The sequence below is a fragment of the Chlorocebus sabaeus genome, chromosome 4 (assembly GCF_047675955.1).
Source record: "Chlorocebus sabaeus isolate Y175 chromosome 4, mChlSab1.0.hap1, whole genome shotgun sequence".
In the NCBI taxonomy this organism is placed as follows: Eukaryota; Metazoa; Chordata; class Mammalia; order Primates; family Cercopithecidae; genus Chlorocebus; species Chlorocebus sabaeus.
Genome location: NC_132907.1, coordinates 15,932,409 through 15,949,551, shown reverse-complemented (window position 1 = coordinate 15,949,551; position 17,143 = coordinate 15,932,409). Strand labels below are relative to the sequence as shown.

The following is a 17,143-nucleotide window of genomic DNA, read 5'->3' as shown; positions in this document are numbered from 1 at the left end:
TCAAAATAATGTCTGCATGGAAAAAAGTGTTAACAATGAATGAATCATTCTCTATTCTGATCTTGGCAAATATCAACATAATTTTTTTACCTTAATAGATTAAAACTTAAAATTGGTTATAATTCATGGAAATTTTCATTAGATTTCTTCAAATAATCTGAATAAAATATCCCCACATAATTGTGTTAAAATGTGGTTAATTTTTATTGAGGTAGAGTGATTTTAATGACTGTATAAAAATTGATAACATGGTTACAACACAGGTAGGCAAACGAGAATTTTAGACATTGCAAAAGAAAGGTCATTGTTTAATATGTGATAATTTAGAACATAGTATGGAAAAAGTGAAAAGTGTAAGGGTGTGTTAAATAGATAATAATGATACTTTGGTAGTGATTTAATGCTTTCAATTATATGTGAATTTACAAACTACTTTGTTGCTGAATCTGCCACATCTAAAGTGACAAACCCTAATTATCATAAAACAAATCCTAGTTAATTGTTATAATTTTTTATATTTAGAAAGGACTTTTATATTTTTTGTTAATCGTTTTATTTTAATTTCATGAAAAATGAAAGCAGTCTGATAACATGAGATTAAAAACAGAGAAACACGAGATGGGGTCTTGCTGTGTTGCCCAGGATAGACTTGAACTGTTGGGCTCAAGGGATCCTCTCACCTTAGCCTCCCAAGTAACTGGGACTACAGGCCTGTGCATGTCCAGCTCTGTCAGTTATTTTATAGATAAAGAAACAGAGAATCAGAGGTCAAGGTGGTTGCAAGTAATGGCAGAGCCTCTGAGTGAAAGGTTATAATATATACTTGACTGCTCAGTGCCCAGCATTTACCTGGGCATTTTAAAGATGATCAGTAAATGTTTGTTGATTGGCTGCAACACACAAGCCAGTGCACTTTCTCAGGCTTGCCTGTTATTTTTCACATCATCCCTAGGGAATCCTGATCAATTTTAGAGGCTCTCATGTTTTCTGCAAAATTGATTTTTAATTATATTTCATGTTCTTGTCCATAAATTAATCGCCATTGCAACTAGTCAGATTCCCTTTCGGTTTTTTGTTCTGTAGGTTCAGAGCTTCATGCGAGGATGGTTGTGCAGAAGGAAATGGAAGACCATTGTGCAGGATTACATTTGCTCTCCCCATGCTGAAAGTATGAGGAAGAGAAACCAGATTGTGTTCACCATGGTGGAGGCAGAGTCAGAGTACGTTCACCAGCTCTACATCCTGGTCAACGGCTTTCTCCGGCCCCTGCGTATGGCCGCCAGCTCCAAGAAGCCGCCTATCAGCCACGATGACGTCAGCAGTATTTTTCTCAACAGGTTTGACATTGCATAAATCCAAGAGAAAAACCCCTTTGTATTTCCTACAAGAATTTTTACTTAATCTTCAAAAAGGTCTCAGAACTTCATCTCGATAGTTTATGATAGTAAAAATAAGAAAGCTGTTATTTGTGTTCCATTGTTATTTTTATATCTTTACTTGAATCTTGGCATCTAATGTTCTTAATTTTTTCTTCTCTATTTGACATACATTGTCTTGTCATGTGGAGATGTGTGTTGGGGAAGATAATCTCTCTCATAAACTGAAGAAAATGGAGCGATTTATGGGTTTTTACATGTTAATTATACACAAGTATTTTAGGAAGAGCAAAAGCTAAGACAGGGCCTGAGAAGCTCTGGTGAATTTATTTGCTCAGTACATCTTCAGTTTCCTTACTGCTGAGGATTCATCAATGACAAATCAGGAAATGCCTGCCTTTATGGAACTTAAATTTTGATGCAGAAAGATAGACAATGAACAGCATTAGTGAAATAGATAGAATATTATATGGCGATTAGAGCTGTGGAGAAAAATGAAGGGAAGGGGAGAAAGGGGACAAGGGAGTGTTTAGGTGTTTTACTTAGAATTTTAGCTATTTGTTTTTGGGTAGATAGTACACTCACATGGTTCAAAAGTCAAAATAACATGAAAACAACATTTAGCAGTTGCACTCTCACCCTGTCTCTGTCCACCTAATTCCCCCCCTTTTTTTTTTTTTTTTTTTTTTTTTTTTTGAGGCAGAGTCTTGCTCTATCGCCCAGGCTGGAGTGCAGTGGCACCATCTCAGCTCACTGCAAGCTCTGCCTCCCGGGTTCACGCCATTCTCGTGCCTCAGCCTCATGAGTAGCTGGGACTACAGGCGCCCGCCACCTCGCCTGGCTAATTTTTTGTATTTTTAGTAGAGATGGGGTTTCACCGTGTTAGCCAGGATGGTCTCGACCTCCTGACCTCGTGATCTGCCCACCTTGGCCTCCCAAAGTGCTGGGATTACAGGTGTGAGCCACCGCGCCCCGCCCCCTGCCGCCACTTTCTATACATAATATCTGTACTAGTTTCTTAGCTATCCTTTCAGTGTTTTTCAATTTTGATCTAAGAAACTATGAATATAGAGTCTTATTTTCCCTGTTCTTACACAAAGGCAATGTACTTTAACATATAGTTCATTGTTTCACTTCACATTTTTTCTGAAGATCTTTCCATGTTGATACCTAAAGAGCATTCGATTAAAGAAAATCACGACATGGTATTACCATCTGTGAATGTACCATAGTTTTTTTATAGCAGGTTTTCAGAAAAGTTTCAAGGATGAGGTGACATTCGAGCAAAGGCTTGAAGTTCCTGGAGGAAGAGTGAGGCAAGCAGAGGGAGCTGTGCGTGCAGGGACCATGGGGCTTTAACACGCCCGGTGGGTGAGCTTGAGGGCCTGCCCTGCCCAGTGTCGGTGAAGGGAAGAGTCAGCGAGTTATCAAGGTGGGACATGGTACAGCCATTAACTTCTACTCTAAATGAGATGGGGAGACATTGGTCAGGCTTTGAGCAGAGAGGGGTGTGACGTGACTTCTGTTTTTGAAAGGCTCACTCTGGCTTCTCTGCTGAGAATAGTCTGTAGGGAGATCAATTAGGTGGCTATTTCAATAAACAAAGTGAGAGATGAGACACCTGTTAGGCAGCTATTTCAGTAATCCAAGTAAGAGATGATTATAATGGAGGCAGTGACAAGTAGTTGGATTCTGGGTGTATTTTTAAGTCAGAGCCAGTAGGTGTCACAGGTGCGACTAGCTGGGGCCAGTGTCACGGAATGTACCAAAACAGTTGTAGATAAAGTAAGGCAGATTTGTTAGAGAATGTGTGAAAACATGTTACAAGGGTGGAATGGGCAGCACAGCAGAGAAGGGGCTGTCTGCAGAGAGGCAGGGACTGGAGGGAAGTTTTATAGGGTTGTGCAAGAGGGGGTTAGGTGTGGAAGAGGTCATTCCTTGTGCTAGTGGGTTGTGTTTCTCAGAACAATTGTTCATTCTTCTCCCCTACCTGGAGCCTTCCCCCACCGGAGGCCCCTTCCTTATTGCTTACGTATCCATCAGGACTCAACAGTGGGATTTGCTGATGGGTTTGATGTGGGTTTTAAGAGAAAGCAAAAAGACAGGTAAGATTGCAACATTTTTTGGTCTGGACAACTAGAAGGATGGAGTTACTGTTTACTAAATGGTAAAGACTGAGTGAAGAACAGGCTGAGGGGAAAAGATGAACTGTTTTCTCTTGGATCTGTTGAGCATGAGATGCTATTAGCCATCTAAGTGGAGATGTCAAGTGAGTAGGGATTGGATATTTGTTTGGAGTTCAGAGGAAGATTCTGGGCCGAAGATAGAAATTTGGGAGTCCTCTAGCACACAGATAGTATTTAAAGCTGCTGGTCTGAATGTTATTACCAAGCAAGTGAGTACAGATGGATAAGAAAAGAGGAGCATGGATATTCCAACATCTAGAGGTCAGGAAGATAAACAGGAGCCAGCAAAGAAGAGTGAAGAGGATCCACTGAGTTGTCAATGAAAACCAGAAGAGTGAGTTGTCCTGGAAACGAAAGCAAGAGGGAACCAACAACAATGCCAAAAAAGTCAAATAAGCAGTAACTTAGAATTGACCAAGTTTAACTCCAAGTTTAACAACTCGAAGTTTATTGGTAACTTTGATTAGAGACCAAAGCCTGATTGGAGGCTTAGGAGAGAACAGGCAGTGGGGCAGAAGAGGAATTGAAAAGGGTGGGTATAGAAAACTCTTCAGAGAAGGGCTGCTCTAAAGAGGAGAAGAGAAACAGGGTGGTACCTAGAGGCAAATGAAGAGGGTAAAAGAAGGATGGAGGAGAGAGGGAATTGCTGAGCAGTAAACTTGCAAAGGCGAAAGTGGACAGAATGTGCTGCACAGGTCAGGAGATTGTCATTAGCTGGGAGCATGGCAGGGCAGGAATAGTACATGGACACTTCTGTAGTCAGGAGGCAAGGCCATCCACTGATGGGGCAGATGGGAGGGAAGTGTCAGAGTTGGAGAAGAGAGAGAGAGGTGTGGAATAGTGATAACTGGGGCAGGGGAATAAATGGATTCAGGAATGTTGTATTAGTGCTGGGCAGCACTGAGAGCCTGTGTTAGCTTATTAGGCTAGTGGTTGTGACTTTCCAGTGAGATCAGTCAGAATGGTTGCATGTTTTTCTTTAGCCACTTTCAGCTGCATGGATGCAGGTGCAGAGTGGGTGGAGGATTGGGATTAATTAGGATTGGTGTTGTGGCTGCTGTGATGAAGTGAGAAAAGAATAAGGAAGTTGAAGGTGTATCCAAGGAAGAGATTATAATAATGAGCCATGGAATCTAAACTGAGGAGAGAAAGTAGTGCTAGTATGAGAGGTTTTTGCCAATAAAAAGGTGGCGGGATCTGGGGATTTAGGTCGTGATGGTGTGAAAAAATTTTGGAGTCAGGGTTCTAAAGGCAGTGAACTGAAAGATTAGGAGTAGTCAGAGAATGTCGTGCTTGAAATTGAGATAGGGAAGGGATGCAGCTATTGACAATGATAAGGTCTAGAGTACAATCAAGGGGGTGTTGACTGAGGTCAATGGAAGACAAGATCTTTGGAGGAAGAGTTCAAGGTCCTGTGAGGCCAGGATATTGAAATGTTGTTTGTGTGCTATTGGAGTCCCCAAGAATTATGACAAGAGTAGTGTTGGAGAAAAGAGCAACCATAAGCTGAGAGCTCAGATCTCAAGGCATCAGGAAGAGCCACTGGTGTGTCTGTAGATGAGTACAGAAAGGAAGGGTGATGAGTGGTAGTCTGATAATGTGAGATTAAAAGCTAGGCTTTCTTTTGTTAAAAGGAAGGAGAGAGATTTCCCCACCTTGCTGGCAGTGGCTCCTCTCAAGTGTGTGAGACATCCAAAGGAGCCTGGGGGTAACCCTTGATCCTCAGGTAGTACAGCATTCTGGTGATACTTCAGTCACCAAGTGTGCAGTTTCAACATGTCTGATGGCAGTGGATGGGACTGTGTATACACTCTGATAATGAGAGGAACTGGAGAGGGTGGGTATTGAAAACTCTTTTGAGGAGAGCTGCTATAAAGAGGAACAGAGAAATAGGGTGGTACCTAGAGGTAAATAAAGAGGCTGTGTCACATTGGTTTAGGTTGCCTCTGGCTCTGTTTCCACTGGATTGCTTGATCTGAAACAGGAAAGGCCAGGTTTATCATATTGTTTAAATTCAGAGTTAAGATATGCCTCTCTTTGGAAGGTAAAGCCATAAGCTCTTCATATAGACTAGCAATTATTTATGACATCTAGACTTAGATGGAAATTTGAAAAGATATTTTTAAAATTTTTTTATTTTTAATTTTTATGGATACATTTTATGGTTATATAATACATATACATAATATGGAATGGATATGTAATAGCTGTACATATTTATGAGGTATGTTTTATAGTTTGATATAAACATATGATGTATAATGATCAAATCTGGGTAATTGAGATATCCATCACCTCAAACATTTATCATTTCTTTTGTGTTGGGAACAATCTAAATCTTCTAGATATTTTGAAATAAATTATTGTTACCTATAGCTGCCCTGTTGTGCTATGAAATAATAGAAGTCATTCCATCTATCTAACTGTACTGTTGTACCCATTCACCAAACCCTCTCTTCATCCTCTCCTTCCCCACTACCCTTCCTAGCCTCTGGTAACCACCATTCTATTCACTACCTCCATGAGATTAACTTTTTTAGCTTTCAAATATGAGTGAGAACATGTGATATTTGTCTTTCTGTGCCTGGCTTATTTCACTTAACATAATGTGAAGAGGTGTGTTTTTAAAGGTGAGGTTTAAAGAGTTTTATATCATTACTGTTGTTTAACTAGATTCCCTTTACATGCCTTTGAAATTAAGCCCTAGGCAGCTCAATAATTTTGAATTTCAACACAGGTTTATAGTTAAGAAAATGTAATCTTCCTATTTATATACAGAATTGTTTCATCTGTTTTCTAACCATGCAGGTATCAAAATATGAAGGTAGATGTATCAAGTAGTTTGTGTTCAACACAGGACAGAGAAATCCCTCTCTGAGTGGAGGGAATTTACTGCTTACAGAATCTGTTGGAAAGGCTGGGAGAGTAAAGTCAGGGAGTGGCCCTTAAACTGTTGACTTTCAGAGAACATAGATGTGATCCAGAGGTTAGGAAACCATTGCCACCACCGCTGCTGCCACAGATGCCTCTCAGACTCTGGAAGCTGGTACCCAGAAACTAGAATCCTAAGGCTGGGTGCTGACATTGCCCCAAAGCACTCACATCTCCATGACTGACTTTCAGCAACAGGAAGATGACCCCTACTTCCGCCTTCCTTGTCTTTCCAAGTGCGTCTATTAGTGGAACTGAGTTTACATCCAGAACCATAGCTGCAAGGGAGTCTGGGAAATGTAGTTTTAGTTCTACCCCTCTCCACCTAGAAGGAGGGTGGAATACAGATTGAATGACTAATCTATAATACCTGCCAAACTAGATTTGGTTGAAATCCTTAAACAACAAACACTACTTAGTTAAAATTGTTATAAAAGAAAAACAAATTAGAATCTCATGGAACCATTTCTGTTTTATTTCATGGACCATTTGAAATAGTAAGGACTTCTTGATGTCTGTTGTAATGGAACTTGACTAATAGCAAGCCAAGGGATCTCACTGAGATGAACAGTTCTGTATTTGATTATGTCACTGTGTTAGTTCAGAAAAGGCTTCAAAGTCTCATTGCAGTAGGTTAATTCCAATGAGGAGAAAGCAAATGATGTTTTGACTTTGGTAATTACCCTTCTTGGCCCTTTTAGGAATTTAGATCCCCAATTCATGCATCATTCTTATTTTAGTATCTCTATGTAGGCCTCACTCTTTTCAGAAGATTCTTTTGCATTTCTGTCTTGGTATCTTGGGAGTGGTTATAGTGGAGTTCTGTCAAAATTTTTGCTCTAGATTTTTTCATCCTCTCTCCTTCTGTCAAAACTCATTTTACAAACAGAGAAACTTTCTCCTGAGTTATCTAGAATCACTTATGAAAAGAAAAAAGGGTCATAACTTTAATTTTCTGATTATCGATTGAAGTACTGTGTTCTAATAAAGGAAAGCTCACTTAAAAATTGATGAAGAAGGTTATGTGACAATGATTTGGTGCTTTCTATCCTCTAATATTTGAATGTTATATCAGGGTTTGCTGAGGCTGTCACAATTGCTTGATAGAGGATAGTATAATCCATGTTATTATTGGATATAGTTTGGAGGCCCTATGGAACATATATATTATGTATATATTAAGGCTTTAAGGATTCAGTGGATTTTAAACAAAATAAACACATTATAGCAACTAAATTATATTATTTTTCCATTTTTTTATAGTGAAACAATCATGTTTCTTCATGAAATATTTCATCAAGGACTAAAGGCAAGGATAGCAAACTGGCCCACTTTAATTTTAGGTAAGTGCCTGCTTTAAAGATGTAAGATTTTCTTTTAGAGTGGCCACAATTAGAGTAAAATAGCTCCAATATTATTCAGCCTAAACTGTTTGCATCACCCTGTTGACCTGTGAGCTTCTGTACCCTGGGATTCTGTCTCCTTGCCTTTTGAGTACTTTGGGCCCTGCTTCAGTAGTTACCTTTTGACTCTTTCCCCTGGCCTGTCATAGTTAATTTGGGGCTGGAGTCAAGTGCTGCCTACGAGTGCATTCTACCAGATCATCATTCAGGGATCAGGGTTGCGGCTCCATGCATGTGTGACACCTGGTGCTGGGACCCACTCTTTGCCATTCCTGCCCAGTGTAGGTAATTTACCAAGCAACAAGGGAAACAGCCATGTTTACTGTTTCTTTCCAGCTGATCTCTTTGATATTTTGCTCCCCATGCTGAACATTTATCAAGAATTTGTACGTAATCACCAGTACAGCCTGCAAGTTCTCGCCAATTGTAAGCAAAACAGAGATTTTGACAAACTCTTAAAACAGTATGAAGCCAATCCAGCCTGTGAGGGGAGGATGCTGGAGACATTCTTGACCTATCCCATGTTTCAGGTAAGTCACTTGGGATGCATTTTGTAAGTCAGAGGTTCCAGCTCAATTTCACTGACACCTAGAGTGACCAGCGTGAGATGTGTAAGTGTGCCCTGGGAGGAATTATGGCACAGATGCATCGTCTATTGCTGTCTTGAGCTTGACCCTGAGATAAACAATTATTGTGCCACACATTCTCTGTGTCTCATGGATATAAGAAAACCAGGCATTTTTGAAGCAAAGAATTCAAGAATGATTTTTTGAAACGCTGCACAATTTTCTCTTTACAGAAAGATTCCACACAGACCTCTTTCATGGAGTCTCCTCCTCCAGCATGTTTAAAAATATTATTTGGTTTACAGAAATAGGATTCTGTGCAAATGTTCCAGTTTATGCTAGTTGCATAAAAGATTCTTGGGGATGGAGTGGCTGCTGGGAAGGTTTCTGTTTTCCGGCCCATCCTCCCTTCCTGTCGCAGTTGCTGTTGAGTCTCCCTTGGCTGGAGCTCTGGAGAACAAAAGGAGGACCTCCCTGGTCACAGAGGCTGTGGAGACTTAGGAAACAGAAGGCACAGGTGGGACCTGAGGACTCTTGGCAACTAGTCAGGTGGCCGCAGGGTCTCCCCTTTTGGGACTAGAGCAACCCAAGGGGTCAAGAACAGTTGCATTCTTTCCTGGATCTAGGGCTTTACTGTTAAGAGCCCGGAAGTGAGAACCAGGGAGGCCAAAATGTGCATTGAATCTCCTGTTCTTTTGAAAAGTGTCAATTCTGTTCTTTTGGAAGAGCATTGAGTGTTCCCATTGTGGAATTTAGGTGGCTTCTGGCCAGGCCTCCAAATTGTCATGTGGTAAACCGATTCTACTAAGTCATGTGTGTTATGGTTAGTGTGGAGCGCTTTGTCCTCCTGAGCAGGCATCTCTGACCCTGGCTAATCCTTTCACAGCCTCACAAAGAAATGTGGCTGTGGTGCACGATTGTTTGCCTTGACGTTTGTCAGTCCCACTCGAAATCCTGGAAGTTGCCGTAGAAGTTTAGTCAGATTTTTAACCGAAAGGATGCATTTAAAACCACTTAAGTATAGTGAAACTTTATAGGGTTTTTGTTTTTGTTTTCCTTTGGAACTGAATTGTTTGAACTCTTTGCCCCTCTGAGGAAATGTTTCACAAGAAAGATTTCAGACTTTTAAAAAAACTGTCTACATAATTGGAATTTAAGATTTTATTTATAATGAAACATCTTATATAGTATAAAATTCTTCTGAGATTCTATGTGAATTTTTGACAATTATCTCTAGGTTATGATTCAGTACCCCAAGTTGTATCTGTTCAGTAACCCCAAGTCAGTTGAATATACAAAGGTAGAGTCGTGAAGACACATGGGGCATTCAGAGAGGAACCAGCTCCCTACCTGACAGCTCCCTGATGTCTTTCTTCATGCTATTTAATTCCCTCTTGGTGTGATTTTTTCAATATTTTGAAATTGAAGAACTGCACTTTCGCTGTAGATGAAGTGTCCAAATACAGCAAATGTAGGGCCTTGGAAAGGTCTTTGGATTTCTTTAAAATGCTGGGATACTTGCCCACCGCCCTGCCCTTCCTCTCCTGAAGACTAAGCCTGGTAGCAATGACTGAGCATTTTGATTGACCCCAGGGAATTTTTATAATGTCATAAAAAGAACATTGGACTAGGAATCTTTCGGAGACCTGATGTCTCACTCATAGCATTGGGGGAAATAATTGAACCAAACTAAATAGCTATTTTGTAATCTGTAAATTGAGGCAGCTGAGCTCTAGTTATCTCCAGACTCTAGTTCTCTGATGTGGTGATCCTAGGGTGACTACACGGGTTCTGATGTTTTGGGTTGGGTAACTATGTGGTGTTACAAGGAGCTTGGTGGTAGTCTAGGAGCCCCCTCCCCAAGGATGTGGTAACTTCAAACCTTAGAATGTTGGGTCAGATATTGAGGCTTTCTGGCTTTTGCCAGACAAGTCTAACCAGAGCTCTGGAAGAAGCCTCAAAGAATTTAGCCAGAATTGTCCAAATGCAAAAAATGAGCAAACTGAAAGAACATGGGATTGTCTTTGTTTGCTTCCCCATAAGTATTTTGAATAGGAGACATCATTAGAGTTCTCTGCCCAAGGCCCTCATGCTCCTTGGTGTCTCCCTTCTGTCTTCTTTACTTGATGCCTCGCTCTTCTGCCTTCTCTCTAGAAATAACCCTAGAAAACACTTGGGGGAAATTGCCTTTTCTAGAAGCTGAAGCTGAGAGGTTTTTGCTTACTAAGCTTACTCTCTCCTTCTTGTTCCCTTGTAGTTCTTTCACTAATAAAGTGAAATAGTCGTGGAGGTGTTTGAATCCCTTGGAGGGTCCGGTTGTATCTGCTTCTCTCTGTATTAGCAGTGGTACTTCTCCGTGTCTGCCTTGCTCCCTTGTAAGGCTGGACACCTCAGGATGAGGCTAGGGTTCTCACTTTTTTTTTTGTTGGAAGCCAACAATGGAAGAGGTGACCCTAGTTTATACTGCCAAGAGACCTCTGTCCAGACTTTCTTGAGCCTAGATATGGAGGCAGAAGTTAGTGTAGGGGCAGAGAGAGGAGGAGAGGCAATTGGAAGCCTTTAGCTTGTATGTGTAGAAGAGGAGAGAAGGTGATTGTCTTCCTCCTTCTGGGCCCTTTTTTGAGTTAGTCAGTTGCTGCTGTTATCGAACTATGTTGAATTATGGAAACATGGAGAAATTGTAGAATTTGGATGATGCAGTAAAATTATCCCCAGTTGAACTATCACAACAGTAAGTCCAAGTATTACCAAGAAATTTGTTATGGAAAATAATGTTGTCATTAACATAATTTTTATTTATTAAAGACAGTGGCTTGGCTGGTACCACTTAAATTGGCTTCAGCTGCTCATGTATTTATTTGGATATGTATGTGTTGAAAGTCCATTGGTAAGCCGATCGTGAAATCTGCTCCTGACAAGAACAGCAGTGTTAGATTTCTCCAGAAAGTAGCTACTTGCTATTCTATCCACTTATTTACTGTAATTGGAGAGCAAGCTAATTAATGTCTATAAAGTGACAAGTATTTGTTCCATAATTGAAAGCAGAATTATGATTCATTTAGACAGTTCCTATGATTCTTGGTTTTGGGGGAAGAGATTTATAATCAGCCCTTGAAGATACAAATGAGCCCTTTGGAGAGATGACCACTTCTCTGCAGAACTTAGTTTTCCTGCTTTTTGGAAGTTTCAGTGCTTGTTTCTTCTTTCACCATAAAGTGGAAAGGGCCAGAGACTGAATTCAAATCCATCTACCTGAATCTTAGCCAGGGAGCACTTTAAAAGAAATTTAAGTAATGAGGAAGGATCATGAGAGTATTGACCAAACTCAGTTTTGTGGATTTTCAGTGCATTATAAGTACTCAAGCTTTCCTACATCTGTCCCCTTCACTATGAAAAATTGAGGACATTAGCTATTGATTGCCTTGATTTTCTTGGGGAACTACTAATTAGAGGCAAACTTTTATCAGTCATGCAATTATGCCAACGAAAAGGATATTTGAAAGCACTCTTATCCCAGAAGTCATCAAGTGGGACAACCCTAAGGGCTGTATTAGTGAGAAATTCATGTCAGGAGCAGAAAATCTCCTCCATATATCCTATGAAGGGAGGGTTCTCCTGTGTCCTAGCCTCCCACGATGAAGGGGGCCTATTTGTGCTTCCTGAAATCTTAATTTGATGACATTCCTTAGGGCACGATTCCAGAGCTGAAGTTCAATGTCTGTGCTAGTGGTGGCTGTGTCTATGCATAGTGTGTAAATGGAGACACTCAATAAATATTGGTAAGCAGCCCAGTGAAGGCCACCACTTGCACAAGAGCCAAAGCAGATCCCTAGGTAAGGCCACCGACCCTTCAGGACAGAATGGAAGAAACCGAACACAGGGCCCTGGAAAGCCGTTTTAGTTTCTTCATTCTTAAAGGTCCTTCCAAGTGCTGAGTGAGACCTCAGTCCCCGCAGACGAGAGCTCCCAGGGTGAGCTCTGAGAGAAGGCAGTGCACTGGTCAGAGCTGGGCTTATAGTTGACACTGCCCTTTACTGTGAGGCCACCAATGGGGCAAGTTTGGGCAAGTTACCAAACTTCTTCCCACTTTAGTTCTCTATCTGTAAAATCCTAAAACTTCTTCCCATTTTAGTTCTCTGTCTATAAGATGGAAACATAATCCTTATGATGTTGGAGGACTAGACACATTGGCAAAGCCTGGAGCACCCGGTCTAACCCCCCAGTGGGCAGTGTTGTGGTAGATGTTCATGCATGTTATTGTTCAAATTAAGCCCACAGTAAATATGTTGTGTCACTACAAATTAAGTTCAATCTCTATCATGGTTTATTAAGATCTTCCTCTGGTTGGTGGAGTTTCTGTCTTTGACAGAATTCAGATAGTCTGTTAATAAACAAAAGTACAAATAAATAACCTAATTAAACAATAATTTTTACTGCAAGGAGATGAATTGAGATGAAGTAGAAACAGAAAGTAATAAAGGTGAACATGTCTTCTCTCAAGTTTTAATTCTTAGAGAGAATAGTGCAGTGGGATTGTTGATTTAAAAACATTGCAAATGGACTCATATATCTAAAATACAGACTCAAGTGACTTGATGATAGCTGTGTCTGTTTCCCTCTGAACCAGTTTTCAAAAACTATGATTCAAAAGTGTATGATTATATAAAAAAAAAATTAAACAACCATCTCTTTGTACCATAACATTTCAATAATTTCCACCTTTCCATGTATTCTTGGTGAAGTCTTTTTTTGGTGTGCATGAAGTGTGAAGTGTAGTACATTTTATTTGTATTTCTTTTTTTAAAAAATGTGTAAAACAGTCAAAAGTGGGAGAGTAGAGACAAGCTGCCTGAAGCAATGATGGCCCTGTGGAGCATGTGCCCTGCACCCACCCTGACGTCTTGTTCACACTGGCCTCTGTTTGCATCTAGATCCCCAGATATATCATCACACTCCATGAGCTCCTCGCTCACACACCCCATGAGCATGTGGAAAGGAAAAGCCTGGAGTTTGCCAAATCAAAGCTAGAGGAACTGTCCAGGTACGCCAAGAACTTATAATAAAGGCTTGGGAGAGGAAAGCAGCAAGTTAGTCTCTTGCAGAAACCTCCTGTATATGTTCCAAGGAAGAAGAAGCAGAACAAATCCAGCTTCTCAGATTCACCTCAAAGTTAAATACTAGCTTGTGAGGCGATACTGAATCATCATTCACATTCATTTGAACCAAGAAAAATACATATCTTGGAAAATGTTCTTATAGCATGTGAATTTATGTAATTCAGATTAGGTGTATTTTGGTTTAAGTTTAGAAATGTTCATGTTTCTTTCAGCATTAAAAAAAAAAAAGATAGCCAGGTGTGGTGGCATGCACCTGTAGTCCCAGCTACTCGGGAGGCTTAGACAAGGGTGGAAGGGGGGTGATGATTACTTGAGCCCAGGAGTTTGAGACCAGCCTGGGCAACATAGCGAGACCCTGTCTCAACAACAAAAGACTCTCAGTTGCATTTTGTATTCATATTTGGCAAGAATTTAGAGAAGGTACAGTTTGCATTTCCCAGTGACTTTTCATTGTTACAAGCACTTATTTATGTTTGTGTTACTTTAGCTTATATGGGATAAACGGTCTAAAGGTCTCTTATTTAGACTGCCTCCAAGAAATGACCCCCTAATTTCAATGACGGGATCTGGCCACAAAATGGCATGTTGCTTTCCTGTTGCACTTAGAAGCAGACATGCCCAGGATGCTCCTAATTGCTGACCCATTTACTGTTTAGAATCATGAGGCACATTGGTGTTGCTTTGGGTTATGGCCTGTTGAAGCCTGGACAGATCCAGTCTATTTCCCCCAAAGCCCCAGTTCAGTCAGTACAAGCTTGAAACCGAGCTTCTCAGATGGAGCTCTTCTTTGCCTACATGCTAGGGCAACAGAAAATCTCTTACTGTGATCCTGTCTGTGTTGTGTCACAGAGTAATGCACGATGAAGTCAGCGACACTGAAAACATAAGGAAAAACCTTGCCATCGAAAGAATGATCGTGGAGGGCTGTGACATCTTGCTGGACACCAGCCAAACGTTCATCCGCCAAGGTAAGTCCTTGTGAAATGGACCCGCGACCGGATGCGCTGTGCGGCTGTCACATGATCTCGGCGCACCCCGGAAGGCGTTCTGAGCAGGCGTGACGGGTGCGGTGCCCGCAGGACCCCCCACGGCCTTCGCCGAGGCGGTGGTTGAGGCCCACCTTTGTGCTGTTTCTTTTCAGGGACCATGAAAAACAGCAACACAATCATAGTAAAGCACGAGTGGGGCAGGCAGTTACATTCTGACTGGACGCTCCTCCTCAGCGGCCCGGACATTCTCTGCAGCTCCAAGGAGAACCGGTCGGCCTGGCCCACGGCCATGGCAGTGCCAAGTGCTGACGATACCCAGGCCAAGGCTCAGGAGAAACTTGCGTTACTCAAAGCCCTTTCACATAAGACTGGGGACCATGTCCGAAGTGAAAACAGCTGTCTCTTGTTCCCATTTTTCATCAGCACTTCCGGATCCGCTCCACACGATATAATTTGATTCAACTGGTAACTCCCGTTGCCAGACGAAATGTCTCTGATGGACCCTTGCCACGCTTTGGTAATACAGGAGCTGTCGTGTTTGCGGAGTGTGCTTTGGGGGCATCACTCGATAAATTAAGCTTTTGAAGAGTTGAAGATATTTGTGCCGGAAACTGTGGAGAAGCAACAGCCTGACAGTGCATATTTCTCCTCGGCTGTTATTTCAAAATGCAAGACGTAAACCACATCCCAAGTTATTTTTTTAGTGCTTAGGTCCTCTGGGGGAGGGAAGAATGCCTCAGGCAGTTGATTTGAGACAATATATTGCACACATTTATAATTTTGAATTTGGTGAGAAGTGGACCATAAATTTGGAACTCAATCGTTAGTGTAGTTTCTGTTTATAATGTGCCAATATCATCTGAAGATATTTGTGTTGCCATTGCCTACCATAATGTACTGCTTAAAATCTCTTTTTACCTCCTCAAGAACAAGACAATGTTTTGTGCACATTAATTTTTGCACAGACTACTTTAAAAGTTTAATGCATGCCATTCTATTTTCCATTATTTATTTACAAGGAGAAACCACATATATGTTAAAGTTTGGGAGTATATTTTAGGAAATTATTCCTTTTCTCATTTTTGGCTTTAGATATTCTTTTTTCTTTAAATAAGGGTGGAATAGAATGCTAGCAACATCAGGCCCTTGTAATGCCTCCTCTATTCCTCTGCACAGACTGTGTCCCCACATTGGCTTCCTGCCTGCCAGCCTCTGTGCCTTTACTTGTGCTATCCCCAGCCTGGGGGCTGGGAATGTCCTTATCCATCTCTTTTGTGCCTGTCGAAGGTCTGCTTGTCCCACCAGGCTCAGATCAGATACCTTGAAGGAGCCTTTTATAATTTCCTCTTCTTCCTCCACCCCTCTCCTGCAGTTAGAATGGATTTCCCTTCCGCTTTTTTCCAAGGCACTTTACCCCTGGTGCTTGTATTTCATCCTCTTGTGTAGAGGTACTTGCTTGTGTGCCTCTCTGTCCTGGTTGCTGTCAACTCTGAAGGGCAGCGCTTAGGAATTCTCTCTCTCTGCCTTGCCTTGTCTAGTATGATGCTTTCTGTTACAGGTACCTGGAAAATGGGCATTGAATTAAATTATTTATTGAATTGCAATTATGACTGTAAAGTGTTTTATGTTGTATTTTTCTTGTATTGGAGTTCGCTGAAAATGTCTACTAATTGACTTGTGCTTGATAGTATGTGAGAATGGAGACAAAAGTTTCTATAGCGTACAATTTCTTAAAGGATTTTTGATTGGGAAGTATTATTACCCATAAACATTTACTATATTGCTAAGAAAAATGTAAACTTTTTTAGGTCCGAGCTTGAAAAAACTTTCAATAATGAAAAATGCTGGAAGGTCAAATATTGGATGTCATTTTTTTTTCATTGCAATTGGAGAGAAAACAATCATGGACAATTTCTCCCTTTGTTCATGCCCATATGTTATTAATTCCTTGTTATGTACTGCATGTTTAAGGCACTTCTGTCAGCTATGAATATTTCTGGTATTATTGTGTTGATGTCAATATAATGATTTGCCTTTTAGCAGTATTTTTCTGCATGCGTGTTTTGGTTAGTTGTTTAAGAGTTATACAGTAAAGCTGGTTTCTAAAATTCAGACCTTAATCTGAAATTAGGAAGTAATACAATCACAGACAATTTGGAAAGTTTGCATTGTTTGCTTTGGTTACTCCTATTATCACTTTTACATAACACCCTTAACGACTTTAAGACCCATTGAGGTGTTTTTAAAAATTATTATTTAAAAAAAATTTTGAGGGATTCTTATTTTCTATGAAATGGTCTACAATTTATCTCTAAAGGTGTGCTAATATTTGTGTTAATTACTTTTAGGGTTGATATGTGGTCTATTTCTGTGTGTGTGTGTGCATGTGCATGTGTGCATGCGGTTTCCACCTTATGTGAATTTTTATTCATAAGAACTAGAAAAAATACGTCATCCAGATCATCTGAAAGGTCACCTTAGAATAAGGGCATCAGCAGCTCTTGAATGTTTTCTGATGGGGATTTAGTGATTGAAATAATGAAAGTTTTATTGTAAATGGTTTCCAATTATTAGT

The 17,143-nt window shown here is 40.6% G+C and overlaps 1 protein-coding gene across 7 annotated transcripts in view; it reads left to right on the top strand.

Annotated features, from left to right (window-relative positions):
* Positions 1–17,143, top strand: part of RASGRF2 (Ras protein specific guanine nucleotide releasing factor 2) — a 270,212-nt gene that overhangs the window by 112,126 nt on the left and 140,943 nt on the right. For all 7 annotated transcript variants that reach the window (XM_007976916.3, XM_007976925.3, XM_007976935.3 and 4 more), the window contains 5 exons: positions 1,084–1,337; positions 7,757–7,836; positions 8,233–8,426; positions 13,394–13,503; positions 14,429–14,547. In XM_007976916.3, coding sequence (XP_007975107.3) covers positions 1,084–1,337; positions 7,757–7,836; positions 8,233–8,426; positions 13,394–13,503; positions 14,429–14,547 — 757 coding nt within the window. The remainder of the gene's footprint in view (positions 1–1,083; positions 1,338–7,756; positions 7,837–8,232; positions 8,427–13,393; positions 13,504–14,428; positions 14,548–17,143) is intronic.